Below are 14992 nucleotides of genomic sequence, written 5' to 3' on the forward strand. Positions count from 1 at the left end.
ATCGCCACTGTCACCACTGGTCCTGAAGGGATCATCTGTCCTGGATTCCCTGTGTTTCCAGTTCTTATCTGTACCAGTGTACATACTCTGGTCCAGCCAGATTTCTAAGGTAGAATTGGGATCATGATAGTGGGGGGTGGTGGTGGGGAAGCATAGGTCACAGCATGACTTTCTAGACGGTAGTGACTTGGAGGCTAGCTGTTCTAAGAGGGCTTGAAATATTACAACGAAGCCAGACCAATCCCCCCTGCCATCGTGTACAGTCTGACTCACAGTGATCCTATGTAGAGTCACTGAGGTTGTAAATCTGTACAGAAATATTGAGCCTCATCTTTCTCTTGCAGAGTATCTGGTGGGCTTGAACTGCCAACTATGAGGAACAGTCCAATCCTTCCCCCACAGTGTCACCATGGAACATTTTAAAGACAGGATCTCTAATTCTGTGTATGAAACAACAACAGCCCCAGTTTTCCCCCAAGGTGTACCTGTGTAGAACGTACCCAAGAAGACTAGCAAAGGCTTTGAGAACTATGCCCTAATATAATCCATCTCCCTTGTCCCAGACTAGCCTACCCTTGGAGCCTTGGTGGCACTGTGGCTTGGTTGGGCTGCTAATCACAAGTCAGTGGTTCTGCCAGCTGCTTTGAGGGGGAAAGATGAGACTGTCAACTCCTGTAAAGATCTACAGCCTCAGAATCCTTTACCGAGTTTCTGTGAGTCAGAATTGACTTGATAGGCGTGGTTGGGTTTGGCTGTGGGAAACCATTCCTTGAGAGCTGCCTGTGAAGGGCCAGCCCAACGTGGCACAGAAAAGCTTTGACCTAGGAACTGACATCGTGACCATTGTTCATGCTCTAGAGCGCCAACTTTCTAATTTTTGTTAAAAAAATAAAAATAGAAGGACCGACTTTGTGATCTGCCTAAACCGAGTTGATTGACTTCCCAAACGATTAAGCAACATCAACATTCTTTCCAATTAAAAACACCAACATTTTTCCAGTGCTTCAAACATGTTCTCTCATCATGCGAGAATTATGATCTGTGGGCCTGCAAGAATTAAACCAGAAATCATTAGCATTCTTTGGAACATCCACCGAATTTAGAGATTAAACCAACTATTTCAAAATAACTGATGGGTAGAAGAGGAAATCTTCAGGAAACTAGAAAATATTTTGAACTGAGTTAAAATGAAATACTAACATGTCACAATTTGTGGGCCATAGAAAAGCAGGTGTAACGGTAAAGTCACTACCATCCAGTCGATTTTGACTCAGCAACCGTATAGGACAGGGTGGAACTGCCCCTGTGGGTTTGCACAGGGCTAGAAGGACTGGGCTTTCTCCTGTGGAGGGATGCTTGCTCCAGACTACAGGCCTTGCAGTTAGCAGCCCAACATGTGACCACCATACCACAGGGCTCCTCAAAGCAGCTGTCAGAGAGAAATTTATGGCGGGAAATACCTGTTACAAAAGTAGGGTGGGGGTGTCTATTTCTGGGATGACAGTGTGTCGGGCTGCATAGATCAGCTCTCCAACGAAACAAGCGTAATTAGTGAAAAGTCTTTAAGAACCACATACATACACACACACTTCAATGTTTCTGAACATTGTCTTCAGGACACACAACAAATGAAACATTTATTTTGTCAAGAAAATCTATTGAAACACAAGAATAGTGAGAGTGTGTGGGCTATTGTGTGCCCTGCTTAAGACATCTCTTGACTATCTGAAGATTCTGAAGACGTTTTATGTATATGTTTTGGAAACTTTATTTTACCCTTCTCATTTAGATATACAAACTCTATGGAGATTATATATATATATATATATATATATGGAGGCCCTACAAAAATTCATGGAAACATTAAATTAAAAGATACTGGAAATTTTTCCAGACTAACATAACATGTCTCCCGGGTGTCTATAAAGAACAAAAAATAAACATTAATTTTCTACCTCTCGAGGCACAAGAGGTCAGACACATTGTGTTAGTCTGGGTTGACTAGAGAAACAAATTCAGAGACATTCATGTGTGTACGAGAGAACTTTATGTCAAAGAGCTTGTACATTAAGAAAACATCCCAACCCAGTCCAGATCAAGTCTCTAAGTCCGACATTAGCCCATACGTCCAATACCAACCTATAAATTCCTCTTCAGACTCATGAAACATATGCAATGACCCTGAATGCAAGAAGATCACAGGCCAGTGGGTGGAAAGTCTTGTGGATCCATTGGCAGTATAAGCATTTTAGTGCTGGCGTGGGGCTCCACATGGCTCCTCTAGCTCCAGGGCTCAAGGATAGCTCCATGTGTCTTTTCATCAGGAATATACAGGAGAGAGTATCTGTGTGCCCCGCCTCCAGTGAGCTGTTAACCTCCATAGTGCCTCCGAAATGAGGTCATCAAGCTGAGACCTGATTCGCAGCTAAACTCCATCCCTTCACTCTTAAGCATCAAGTTGACACCAGATTATGTAACTACCACACAGGACCACATGTTGAAAAGTCCATTCCTTCCCTAATACATTGCAATATCAGATGTCAATCAGGTGACAGTGCATGCACATTTCAGTTCTGTTCCCGTGGCTGATTTTTACTTTCCCTGTGCCAAGGGACAGTGTTTACATATATATTTTACTAGTGAAGTTGTTGTAAATTAATGAATCCTCCATTGGTCGTGTTATTTCCAAAATATTGAGTTAAAACCCCAATTTGTGGCATGATGGATTTGATGTGAGGTATTGGATTTATTTTATGATATGGAGAGAGATTTGGCATGTTTTCTGACGGATGGATGCTGTGACTTAAACCATTTATTTTAGTTTTGTTGCTAGTAACCTATTGCTTGATAATGATCAATTCTCGAAGATGGCTGAAGTGTCAAATTAAAAATACTTTTTATTTTTCTGGGAACATAACCTGACTTGATCTAACCCACTGCCATCAAGTTGATTCTGACTCACAGTGGCCCGACACAGCATTTCCAAGGCTATCAATCTGTAAGGGAGCAGATGGCTTCAACTTTCTCCTGCAGCCTGGCTTGTGAATTTGAACCACTGGCCTTGTGGTTGCAGTCCAACACGTCCTGTGGCTCGGTATTTGATCAGTATTGATCTGTTGTTAGGTACGGTGGAGTCCGTTCTGACTCAGCGACCCCATGTACCACAGTTGTCTGTAAGGGCGATTTGCTTATGTCACTTTAACTAAGTCCTAAGTAATTTGGAAAAATTACTGCAATCACAAACCAACAAAACTAGTTACAACCAACCAAATAAGAAAGAAACAAAAGATATCAAAATTCATGCTTCTTAGAGAGCATTTACATATCCATATTTATGCCTCCTTTAGTCACTGTATAGTTCTTTATTGTGATTCTGTTTGCTTCTTAAACCAGATATACTACATTGTGTGATGTATTTATGCTATTGGAGCAGAATAGTTTTTGGCGTTGCTTTCATTATAATATTTGGTTTGGCTTCCATGTTTCACAGGAGTGCTTTTTTTTTTTTTAATCTTCCATTTTGGGCCATGTGCTAGTCTGGGTGCTTTAGAGAAACAAATCCACAGAAACTCATGTATAAGAGAGAGTTTTATGTAAAGGTTAAGTGCGCATCAAGAAAATATCCCAGCCCAGTGCTACCCAAGCCCACAAGTCCAACATTAACCCATTAACCCATATGTCCAACACCAATCCACAAAGTCCTCCTCCATCTCACAAAACAGACATAACAATGCTGACTGCAGGAGGAAAGCCGAGTCAGTGAATGTGTAAGCATCTCAGCGCTGGCAGGGGTCTCCACATGGCTGCACCAGCCCCCAGGGCTGCATCGGGGTAGGTCCATGTGGCTTCTCCTTGGGGATGTCTTGCAGGAAGTCAGCCTTGCAAGCTGAAGCAGGGAACTGGCTAAGGCAGCTGCACCCTGGCCCGACCATCACAAAGCAAGAGACCCAAGAACTAGAAAGGCAAGACTCACCGAGCCTTTTATCTCTCCGCCCTTCAGTTAACCCCACATGTGTTTACCGGCCAGGTTGGCACAATAAACTAACTCAGGCCGTCTTTATTGTGGTACTCTTCTTTGAGGTATTAGGAGAGAACAAGGCGTTTTGTAAACGAGCATGAATAAAGCAAATGGTAGGACAGTTTATAGATTGCTGCAAGCCCATGCTACTAGTTGATTATAAAGTGGGAGCAGTTTACTTCAAAGCACATGTGGCTACTCTTAGAAATCAGAAACTGGATTGCTTATTTCCTCCAAGCAGACTCAAGAACATGCTTTGCTATGAATAATTTCCATTACATGTGAAAAGTGGCGGTGAGGCAAGCTCAATGTCTTATAAACACGAATGGCAGCAGCAGCAACAGAGTTGGGCAGTGCCCCTTGCTGCTTCTCCGAATGAGGACAGTCAGCTTGGGAGGAGAGATTTATGATGACAGAAGGAGCCATTATTTGCTGTGCTTACTGGCCTGGAAAGATGAAGTGGATGAAATAGCAGTTACGTCTGCATAGTTGAAATGCTACGTTGTAATTAGCTCAACCAATATTTTATACCCTGCTTATAAATGAAAAGCTGGGTCAGAATACATTACAGATGACCGTCTTGGCTTTTGGGGTTAAAATGAAAACTTAATTAGAGCTTGAGCATCTTAGATAATTCTACTTCCTCTTACCTTACTTCCTCCCTGATATTTAATTTTGCATCATGATTTAGAATCTTGACTCACGGATAATATGTGGGTCTTTAAAGAACTTGATTTCTGTGCTGTTTCTGTCTGTTCCAAAAATAGAGACTGCTTATTCACCTTCCGTATCTGTACCTGCCAATGAAAAGATTTGAGTGCACTTTGCTTCTTGCTGGATGACTTTGTAAAGAGTTGGTGTATGCATGCACTTAAGCTGTTGCCACTGAGTTGTTCTAACACCTGGTGATTCTGTATGGCATTGTAGAACTGCCCATATGATTTCCCAGGCTGTGCTAGTTACAGAAGTAGACTGCCACATCGTTCTCGTGCAGAATGACCGGTGGCTTCAAACTACCCACCCTTTGCTTGGTAAGGAAATGCGCTAACCACTGCGTCACTAGGACTCCTCATGTATCTGTTGCTGCTTGGTGCTAGCAAGTTGCTGCAGCCCTCGATACAGTGGAATGAAATAGTGCCCATCCTGTGCCACCCTCACAGCGGTTGCTATATGCTTGAGTCCGTTATCGCAACCATTGTGTCCGTTCATCTTGTTGAAGGCCTTCTCTCTTGCTGAGCCACTATTGTACTGAATATGTCTCCTTTTTTGGGGAACTGTTCTTTCTTGTGGAGAAATAGGAGGTTTTCTCTTCCTGTAAAATTTACCGGCTCCGAACTCACAAGAGCAGTTCTACAGCGTCCTAAAGGTTCTCTGTGAAAGGAGCCTTGGTGGCATAGCGGTTACACATTGGGCTGCTAACCACAGGTCAACAGTTCTAAACCACAGCCGCTGTAAGGGAGAAAGACTGGCCTTTCTACTCCACACAGAATTACAGCCTGAAACTCATGGGAGCAGTGCTGTCCTGTCCTGCAGGGTTGCTGTGAGTCAGCATTGGCTCAATGGCAGTAAGCTTGGTTTGTTTGTTTGTTTTGGTGAAATAGTGATTTACATGTTGCGCTGTTAACCTTAAGGCTAGTTTCAACCCACCAGTCGCTCTGTGGGAGAAAGACGAGGCTGACTGCACCCTCAAAGATTGACAGCCTCAGAGACCTCACGGAGCAGTTTCACTTGGCCCTCCATAGGGCCACTATGAGTAGAATTCAACTCGACGGTACTGGGTGACCACTGATATCCCCTTTGTGTGGCGTTTCTATTTAGTTTATTTTATGGAAAATACTTCTTTTTCCTGGTAGTCCAAAAGTGTTTTTAATTATCCTAAAAATAGTGACTGTGCTTCAGAGTTGATAGTTCCAGGTCCTAGAGTAAACAGTGGGAAGTATCAGTATACTGATTCAGGTCTTCTTGTATTAAAAAAACGTTTTCTTTAATAATGTGTACAGTAGTCCATTGTATTTGATTTTCCTCTCCTGGGAATCTCACTGTACATCCATTGGATCCTTATTGCATGCTTTCTTTCTTTTAAAAAATCAATTTCTCTTTGATTCCTTTTAAATATATTTTTATTTCCATTTTATTTTCCTGATTTTAATTCCGGGTCAAGATTCGGTGTCTCCAGCTGTTACTTCGTTTTTATCTTCATCTCCTTTGGACAATGCTGGCTTTGGTCTTCACCGTTTTGATGGTATTTGCCTGATTCTTTTGTCTCATTTATTTCCTGAATTTGATCAGTTCCTGTTGTGCTTATTGCTCTTTTCTTGACTTGATTCTTCCTGGCTGTGGTCTTCTTTTTATCTGAAGTTACAGGAACGTTTGTTGCTGATGTTCGTACTGTTTCTGCTACGGAAGTTGAAGGTTTCATCCATCACATAAACCTAGGACTTACTCATTAAACTGAGGCCTGCAGGGTGAGTAGGAGCATGTGGAGGTTAGAGGGACAGAGCACCGTAAAAAGGCAGACAGATATCAGAGAATTGATTGTCTTCTGGTTAATATACATTGTTCAGGATTCTGGAGGCATAAAATGTGAGGTAGGAAATAGTGGAAGATGCAGATGAACAATTAAGACAGTGAGAGGGGCATAAAGTTAGGTTTATGCATACAGAGGAGCCGATGTTTTACATCCCAGAACCAACACCCAGCACCAAACCCACTGCCCTCAAGCCGTATCCAAGTCATCAGGACCATGCAAGACAGGGTAGAACTGTTCCTGTGGAATTCCAGGACTATAAGTCTTTATAAGAGCAAATAGCATCACCCTTTCTCCCCATGGAATGCTGGTGGGTTTGAACTGCCAACCTTGTGGTTAGCAGCTCAACATTTAACCCATTAACCCACCAGCACTCCTTACATTTAGGGAACCCATAAAAACACAACACTTGTCTAAATAAATGAATGACATCTTAAGACATGTGGGTCATATATTCCTAACATTTTTTACAAAGACAAAATTTATAGAAAATGGCAGCACTGGAGACACAGTGTGGGAATTGTTCCCAATCTGACCCCACCCACACTGGGTCGAAGCACTAAGGGCATGCAACAGAATAGCAAGGGGAGCAAAGCAATGAAGTCCTGAGGAATACCTAAAACAGACTTTGGGGGCCAGGGTATGACACCCCATCAGACTCGACTAGAAAACACTCATAAAGGTCAAGAGACAGACCTGGAACTATTTATAGGCTTTTTTGTTGTTTTGTTTTTGTGTTTATTATTGTTTTTACCTTTCTATCTAGACAAGATAGGAGGGATAAACAACCCGGAGGAGAAAACAATAGGGCCAATGGTTCTGGGGGGACATGGGAGAGAGGGAGGCAGGGGAAAGGAAAGGGGGTGCCAACACACCCAGGGATAAGGGAATGACAAAGGATCTAAAATTGATGGTGAAGAGGGCGTAGGATGCCTGGTGGGGCTTGATCAAGTGCAATGTAGCTGAGAGGAGTTACTGAAACCCAAATGAAGGTCGAACATGATCATGGGACAAGAGGAAAGTAAACAGAAATAGATGAAAGAACTAGGAGCCAGCCAAAGGACATTTATAGAGGTCTAAATACCAGCATGTACCTATGTAAATATATTTATATAATGATAGGGAAATAGATCTATGACATATATGTATGTAAAGTATTAAGGTAGCAGACGGACATTGGGCTTCTACTCAAGTACTCCCTCAGTGCATGAACACTTTGTTCTAATATCCCAGCATTCTGTGGTGCTCACCTTCCCGACCTGATTGCTGAAGACAAAGCAGGTGCATAAGCAAATGTGGTGAAGAAAGCTGATGGTGCCTGGCTATCAAAAGATATAGCATCTCAGGTCTTACAGGCCTGAAGATAAACAAGCAGCCATCTAGCTGAGAAGCAACAAAGCCCACATGGAAGAAGCACACCAGCTTCTGTGATCATGAGGTATTGATGGGATCAGGTATCAGGCATCTAAGCCCCAAAATGAAAAAAATCATATCAGTGTGAATGAGGGGGAGTGCAGAGTGGAGACCCAAAGCCCATCTGTAGACAATTGGACACCCCCTTACAGAAGGGTCACAAGGAAGAGACGAGTCAGTTAGGGTGCAGTATAGCACCGATGAAACATACAACTTTCCTCTAATTCTTTAATGCTTCTTCCTCCCAACTATCATGACCCCAGTTCTACCTTACAAATCTGGCTAGACCAGAGCACGCACACGTACAGATCAGAGCTCAAAACACAGGGAATCTAGAACAGATAAACCCCTCAGGACCAGTAATGAGAGTAGGAATACCAGGAGGGTAAGGGAAGGTAGGGGGAGCAAGGGGAAGCTGATCATAATGATCGACATATAACCCCCTCCTAGGGGGACAAGCAATAGGGAGACAGCATGCGGTGTAAGACATGAAAAAAACAATAATCTATAAATTATCAAGGGTTCATGATGGAGGGAGGGAAAATGAGCAGACACCAAGAAAATGTTTTGAGAATGATGATGGCAACATATGTACAGATGTGCTCGACACAATGGATGGATGCAAGGATTGTGATAAGAGCTGGAAGAGCCCCAATAAAATGATTTAACAAAGAGAGAGAGAGAAAGAAAATTGCAGCAACGAAAAAAACTCTCCAATGAAGAAATGGACTGAGGAGATGGATAGATACTTCACCCAAGAAGGCATTTGGGCGGCCGACAAACATGAAGAAATGCTCACCATCATCAGCCACTAGGGAAATCAAATCAAAGCGACAGTGAGCTACCATCTCCTTCCAGTATTCACAGCAAAGTTACAAAAACCGAACCATCACATATGCCAGTAAGTGTGTGGGGAGATCGGAACTGCCATACATGGCTGGCGACACTTGGAAGTGGCACAGTCACCATGCACACTGAGACGGTGCGTCTTTAAATGACTGGAAACGGAAATGTCACTACGCCTGCCATCTACCGAATAGGTGTGTGTCCTAGAGAAATAAGAGCTGTGACACACACAGATGGAAGGTCAGGGGGACAGGGCCTTCTAAAAGTTTGTGGGAAAATGAGATTATCTCTAATTCCATTTTTCCAGTAGCCTTTGGAAGCGCCTCTCTTCTAGTGATGTCATAGCAGCTTCGTTCACAACAGTAAACGGGAACGCTGCAAGTGCCCCTCTACAGGTGAAGGAGAAAACCAGGCCTGGCTCCGACACGCAGGGGAAGACTACCTAACACTGAAGAAGAGCAACAGATCTTTGGAACGCCTCGGCACATGGAGGAACCTAGAGGAACTTTAGGGATATTGACTTAATCTCCAAGAGACGGATATTGCAAGAGGCCACGACTGTCAAAAAGTCCAGAGAGGGCTAACACAAGGTCAGAAGCCACCCTTTGAGGGTCTCTTACCAGGATTAGGAGGGGAAAGGGGAGTAAGTCACCAGCGAGAGGGTGACAGAAAAGACAATGTACGATAAGGGGGGGGGGGGGACAGCACAAAATGATCAAGACGAAGGCAGTCACTGGGAGGAGCACATGTGTTCAGGGCAGCAAAGGTAACCACTGCTGCACGCACCATCCTGCAGTCACGAGTGCATTTGTACGTAGATGCACATGCCGAACGGGTAATGAAGATAAGTGGTGCTAGACCCATAAATATGTGTAGATTTTATTGGTGATCTTACTACATACTAGAGGACTTCACAAGTTCATGAAAAAACTGCATTACCGTTTAACTCCATTTTCCCCTGAACTGCATTACCTTTTAACTCCATTTCCCCCTGCATTACCTTTTAACTCCATTTAACTCCATTTTGGAATTATTGACTATGCTGCCAATATATCCACAAATATAGTACAACAATCAGGGACAAAGTTATGAAAATGCCTTTGGCATAACCAGACACTGGAACACATTGCTAGGCCTAGGGGCTCGACTGTAGGGACCACCAGGGTCCACTGGCATAAGGCAGTTCACAAAGACAATGTTCTGCATCCTACTTTGATGAGTAGCAGTGGGGATCTTCAAAGCTTGTGAGCAGTCAGCCAAGGCACAACTATTGTTTTTTCTCCATCTGGAACAAAGCAGAGTTAAGAGAAAGGCCCCAAGAAGCAGTCCGAATGACTAATGTGCCAGGTGAAGCCCAGCATCCACCCCGCTCACAGCAGAAGGACTAGGGAGTAACTCGTTACCATTGCTGGCCACTCTGAAAGGGCTCATGCTAGGAGGTGTCTTGGGTGGAGCAGGAAAAGCGTGAGACAAAACCCAGAGTCTTCCTTGTCTCATAGACTGGAGGCTCTGGACTGTTAGACACCCTTCAAACCTGTGACTGAACTTGAACCCACGACTCCACTTTCAGCCAAATGATAGGTCTGTAAGGTGAACAGTAGCACCAGGGAGGTATGTACTCCTTGGAAAATAATCCCCAATAAGAGATGAAAGGGGCAGCACTTGCCAAAGGATAAGGCTCAGAAGTCAGGAAGGGATAAACAAGAAAGACTGATGGGAACAGCAAGCCCAAGGAGGAAATGGAAAAAGAGTGCCCTTACTTCATGGGGTTGCAACCAATGTCCCAGAACAGTGTGTGTGATTGTGGACTCAAAACCATTTTGTTCTGTAAACTCGCACCAAGTCACAATACAAAGTTAAGTGCATAAATAAAAAAGAATCAACTGGCTATTTATGAGTATAAAAAGGGAAAATGGCCGTGTATAACAGTTTAATTTTATATTTTATCCAGCAATCATTTAGAATTAATAAAACCTGTCTTATTTTTTAAATTTCAGATAGAAAATCCACGGTATCTGAGACAGAAGCCTGTCCCAGTTGCTCTGGTAGGTGAGACACATTCACTTGACTTTTTTTTATAGGGACGGGTATTTAAAAAAAAAATCAGGAAGTCTTGACAGAAAATAAGATAGACTCATATGATGAAGCCTAATAGTTGTTTGAAAACTAACCACCTGGACGTGAACAGTTCCCTTTCTCTACAGTGTCCCTCCCTTTTGGCATGGGCTTTGAGATTTTCACTTTGGGCTGAGGCTCGAGGAGTCTTGCAAAGGCATTAAAGGGTTGTTCATTTTATTCAACAGATGAGCCCCAAATTCAGCTTGAGAAAATCCAGCAGTTTTCACGAAGACCCTTTACTCTCTCGAATGCATGAGAAAGAGGTAGGACCACGATGTTTCTGCTGTATATAATTGTTAACACAATGCTTAACCTTTTTTGTATAACGTGAGGTTTCCGGTCCTCGTAAAATTAATAATGAAAGAAAGCCAGTTTTTTTCTATTTTTTACCATCTCTCTTCCATCTTGTATGTCCCAACTTTATTCTCACTAGACAGGGGACAAAGATACAGCATCTGTTTTTTCATTAAAGGCTTAATTTTCCCCCTTTCGATCAACTTATTTGCAATCTAATCTTTCTAGTGCCACGATTGTTATTATCTGTTGGTCTTCGTATTTAAACGGATTTGCTAAACCAAACTTAGTAACATAACCAAGTACTATCTTTGGCCACTAGAAAATAGAAGGACTAAATAGGCTGTGCTTCCAGGTTACGCATAAGGCTTCCAGGGGCTTCTTCCTCCGAAGCGGGGAGCCAAGTGCTTCTTTGTTGTCTGTTCTTGGTCTGGGAGCTCTGCTGAAACCTGTTCACGTTGTGTGACCATGCTGGCACTGGAAAAACCAGTGATATAGCTTCCAGCATCCCAGCAACCCACAAGCCACCACAGACTGACAGACAAGTGGTGGAGAGACGAGTCCGGAGAAGGACGTCATGGTTGGGAAAGTGGAAGGGCAGCAAAAAAAAGAGGAAAGCTCTGAAGGAGATAGGCTGGCACACTGGCTACGTCAATGGGTTCGGGCATAGGAACAATTGTGAGGCTGGTGCAGGACCGTGCAGCATTTGGTTCTGTTGTGCATCAGGTCATGGGTCAAAGCCGACTTGATGGCGCCTAACAACAACAACAAAAACAGCAAAGAGGCTGTGTTGTTTATAGGTGAAGGCTGTAAGCTGTGGTGTCACAAATGAAAACCTAAACCAAACCCATTGCTGACAGGTTGGACCCAGCTCACAGTCACCCTAGAGAACAGTGTAGAACTGCCCTGTGTGGTTCTCAAGACCCAGAGCAGACTGCCACATCGTTCACTGTTGGTGCATCTTGTGCATTTGAACTGCTAACTTAGCCACTTGCCCTCAGGGCTCCATGGAGTCAGGAAATCTCTCTCCCTCTCTTTCACTGCCATTGACTGAGTCTGTGGCAACTCGTAGGGACTCTATATAGGGCAGAGTTGAACTGCCCCTGTGGGTTTCTCTCTTTACAGGAGTTGAAAGCCCCGTCTTTCTTCTATGGAGCAGCTGGTTGGTTCCGACTGCTGACCTTGTAGTTAGCAGAGTAACCACTGTGCCACCAGGACTCCAGACTTGAAGTCAGGAATGCCAGAGTTTACATCTGGATTGCTTTACATAATAGCTGTGTAAAAATGGCCACATACCGTATATACTCGAGTAGAAGTCGACCTGAATATCAGCCAAGGCACCTAATTGTACCACAAAAACTGCATTAAAAATGTGCTGAAAAACTAGGCTTACACACGAGTATATATGGTAATTAACCTTTCTGAGCTTCAATTTCCTCATTTAAATGCAAGCATGCTTGCTTTACAGGATCATAATAAGGATTTTTGTAGTCTATAAACATGCCTTTGACTCTGTGGGGATTCATTAGTCAAATGATAATTTGCTTTAAATTTTGAATTGTACTGGTAAGTTTAAAAATCATTATTATTATTATTATTTTGCTTTTGACATTGATGAAACACTGTGGTTATCCATGTGATGTGATCGAAAATGATTACATTAGAAATCTAAAAATGAAAACTGTGTTCTTAATTTTGCCATTTGTTACTATCTGTTTAAATGGATCTGCTAAATCAGGTTATACTATTGCTAATCAATAACATACCCTTCTTTTGCCATTCTAAAGTAGAATTATCAAAGAGAGAGTAGTGGTCACGCATTGGGCCGCGACCTGCCACGTCTACAGCTGGAAACCACCGGCTGCGCCTTGGGAGAAAGATGGGCCTTTCGACTCCCTTAAAGAGTGACCGTGTCAGAAACTCACCAGGCAGTTCTTCCCTGTTCCATAGTGATGGTTGGCATCAACTCTATGGCAGTGAATTTCGTTTTGGTTTTATTATTTATTGGTTAAAATCATGGGCTATGGAGTTAGGAGTAGGGGGGAAAAACACCATAGAAAGAAACTAAAGTGAAGAAAATATTCAAATCTTGAGTTCCAACACTGAAGTTTTCTGTGGCCAAAATAGTGAATGATGCAGGAAGCGTGAAAAAGAAGATGGGAGGAATACACTGGGTCACTGTCATAAACGAGACTTGGCTGACTTCCAGCCATTTCCAGAGCGAGCACAGGACCAAGAACTGAGGGACCAAGAAAGAAGTTCAAATTGCACGAAGACATTAGTGAAACAAGGGCCCAGGATTTGACAGTACCCATCGAAAAGTTTCAACAAGAGGATGCATGTTGGAATCCCTAACTTATCTTTGCCAAGAAATTTAGAAGACATCTACCTGGCCTACTGGCTGGAAGAGATTCATTGTCCATGCCTATTCCAAAGGCAGCTGACCCAGCCGAATGTGGCCCTTATTGGATCATATGATTAGTGTCATATGCAAGTAAAATGTTGCCACAGACAAAGCCAGTCATAGCCTTACTCCTTCCTATAGACTTGCCAGGAAATCTGGGGTCGGAAAAGCACGTGGAATGGAGGATTTCATTGCTGACATCAAATGGATTTTGGCTTCAAGTAGAGAATACCAAAAAGGTGTTTACTTGTGTTTTATTGACTACTATGCAAAAGCATTCAGCTGTCTGAATTAGAAGAAAATATGGATATTATTGCTAAGAATGGGGATTCCACAACACTAACTGTGCCCATGCAGACCCTGTACATACCCGAGGCAATGGTTGAAAGAATAAATGGATAGTGTATGGTTTAAAATCAGGGAAGGTGTGCATCAGGGTTGTATCCTTTTCCCATACAAACGCAATCCGTGTGCTGAGCAGATAAAATAATCCAAGAGGCTGAAATGCATGAAGAAGAGCTCAGAGTCAGAATCAGAGGAAGGCTTATTAACAACCTGCAATATTCAGGTTGCTTGTTGAAATTGCTTGTAGAAAGTGAAGAGGATTTGGAGTCCCTACTGATGAAGATCAAAGACGATAGCCTTCAGTATATATTATACCTCAATGTAAAGAAAATCCAAATCCTCACAACTGGACCAATTGACAGCATCATGACAAAATAGAGAAAAGATTGAAATTGTTATGGGTTTCATGTTTCATGTTGTGGGTTCATGGATCTATGGTCAATGTCTATTGAAGCAGCAGTGAAGAAATCAAATGATGTTTGGCATTGGCCAAAACTGCTGCAAAAGACCTCTTTAAAATCTCAAAGAGCAAAGATGTTACTTTGAGGACTAAGGTGCACCTGGGCCACACCATGGTATTTTCAGTCACCTTATACACACACAAACACTGGACAATGAATACTGAAGACTGCAGAACAATTTGTGTATTTGGATTATGCTGTTGGCAAAGAATAGTGGAAGTATCTTGGATGGCCAGTGGAACAAACACATCTGTCTTGGAAGAAGTACAACCAGAATGCTTAGCAGTAAGACTGGTCGGATTTTGTCTCACTGTGGACACGTTATTAGGAGGGCGAGCCACTGGAGAAGGACATCATTCTTGGTAAGTAGAGGGTCAGTGAAAAGGAAGAAATACTCCTCCGTCGAATGCGTGGACACAGTGCCTACAGTGGGCTCAGACATCACAATTCTGAGGGTGGCTCAGGACTGGGCCCTTATTCTGTTCGGTTGTACATGGCATTGCTCTTAGTCGCAGCTGACTTGACGACACCTACCACCACCACTACCACCACCTCCACCTCCACCA

General features: G+C 43.0%; 1 protein-coding gene across 1 annotated transcript in view; it reads left to right on the forward strand.

Annotated features, from left to right (window-relative positions):
- The window catches only part of CEP112 (centrosomal protein 112), a 462158-nt gene that overhangs the window by 41042 nt on the left and 406124 nt on the right, over window positions 1–14992 (forward strand). The window contains exons 8-9 of the mRNA XM_045299484.1: window positions 10802–10849; window positions 11108–11185. Of these exons, the coding sequence (XP_045155419.1) occupies window positions 10802–10849; window positions 11108–11185 (126 nt within the window). The remainder of the gene's footprint in view (window positions 1–10801; window positions 10850–11107; window positions 11186–14992) is intronic.

This window comes from Echinops telfairi, unplaced genomic scaffold, assembly GCF_000313985.2.
Source record: "Echinops telfairi isolate 266 unplaced genomic scaffold, ASM31398v2 ScPeMD7_7458;HRSCAF=8496, whole genome shotgun sequence".
In the NCBI taxonomy this organism is placed as follows: Eukaryota; Metazoa; Chordata; class Mammalia; order Afrosoricida; family Tenrecidae; genus Echinops; species Echinops telfairi.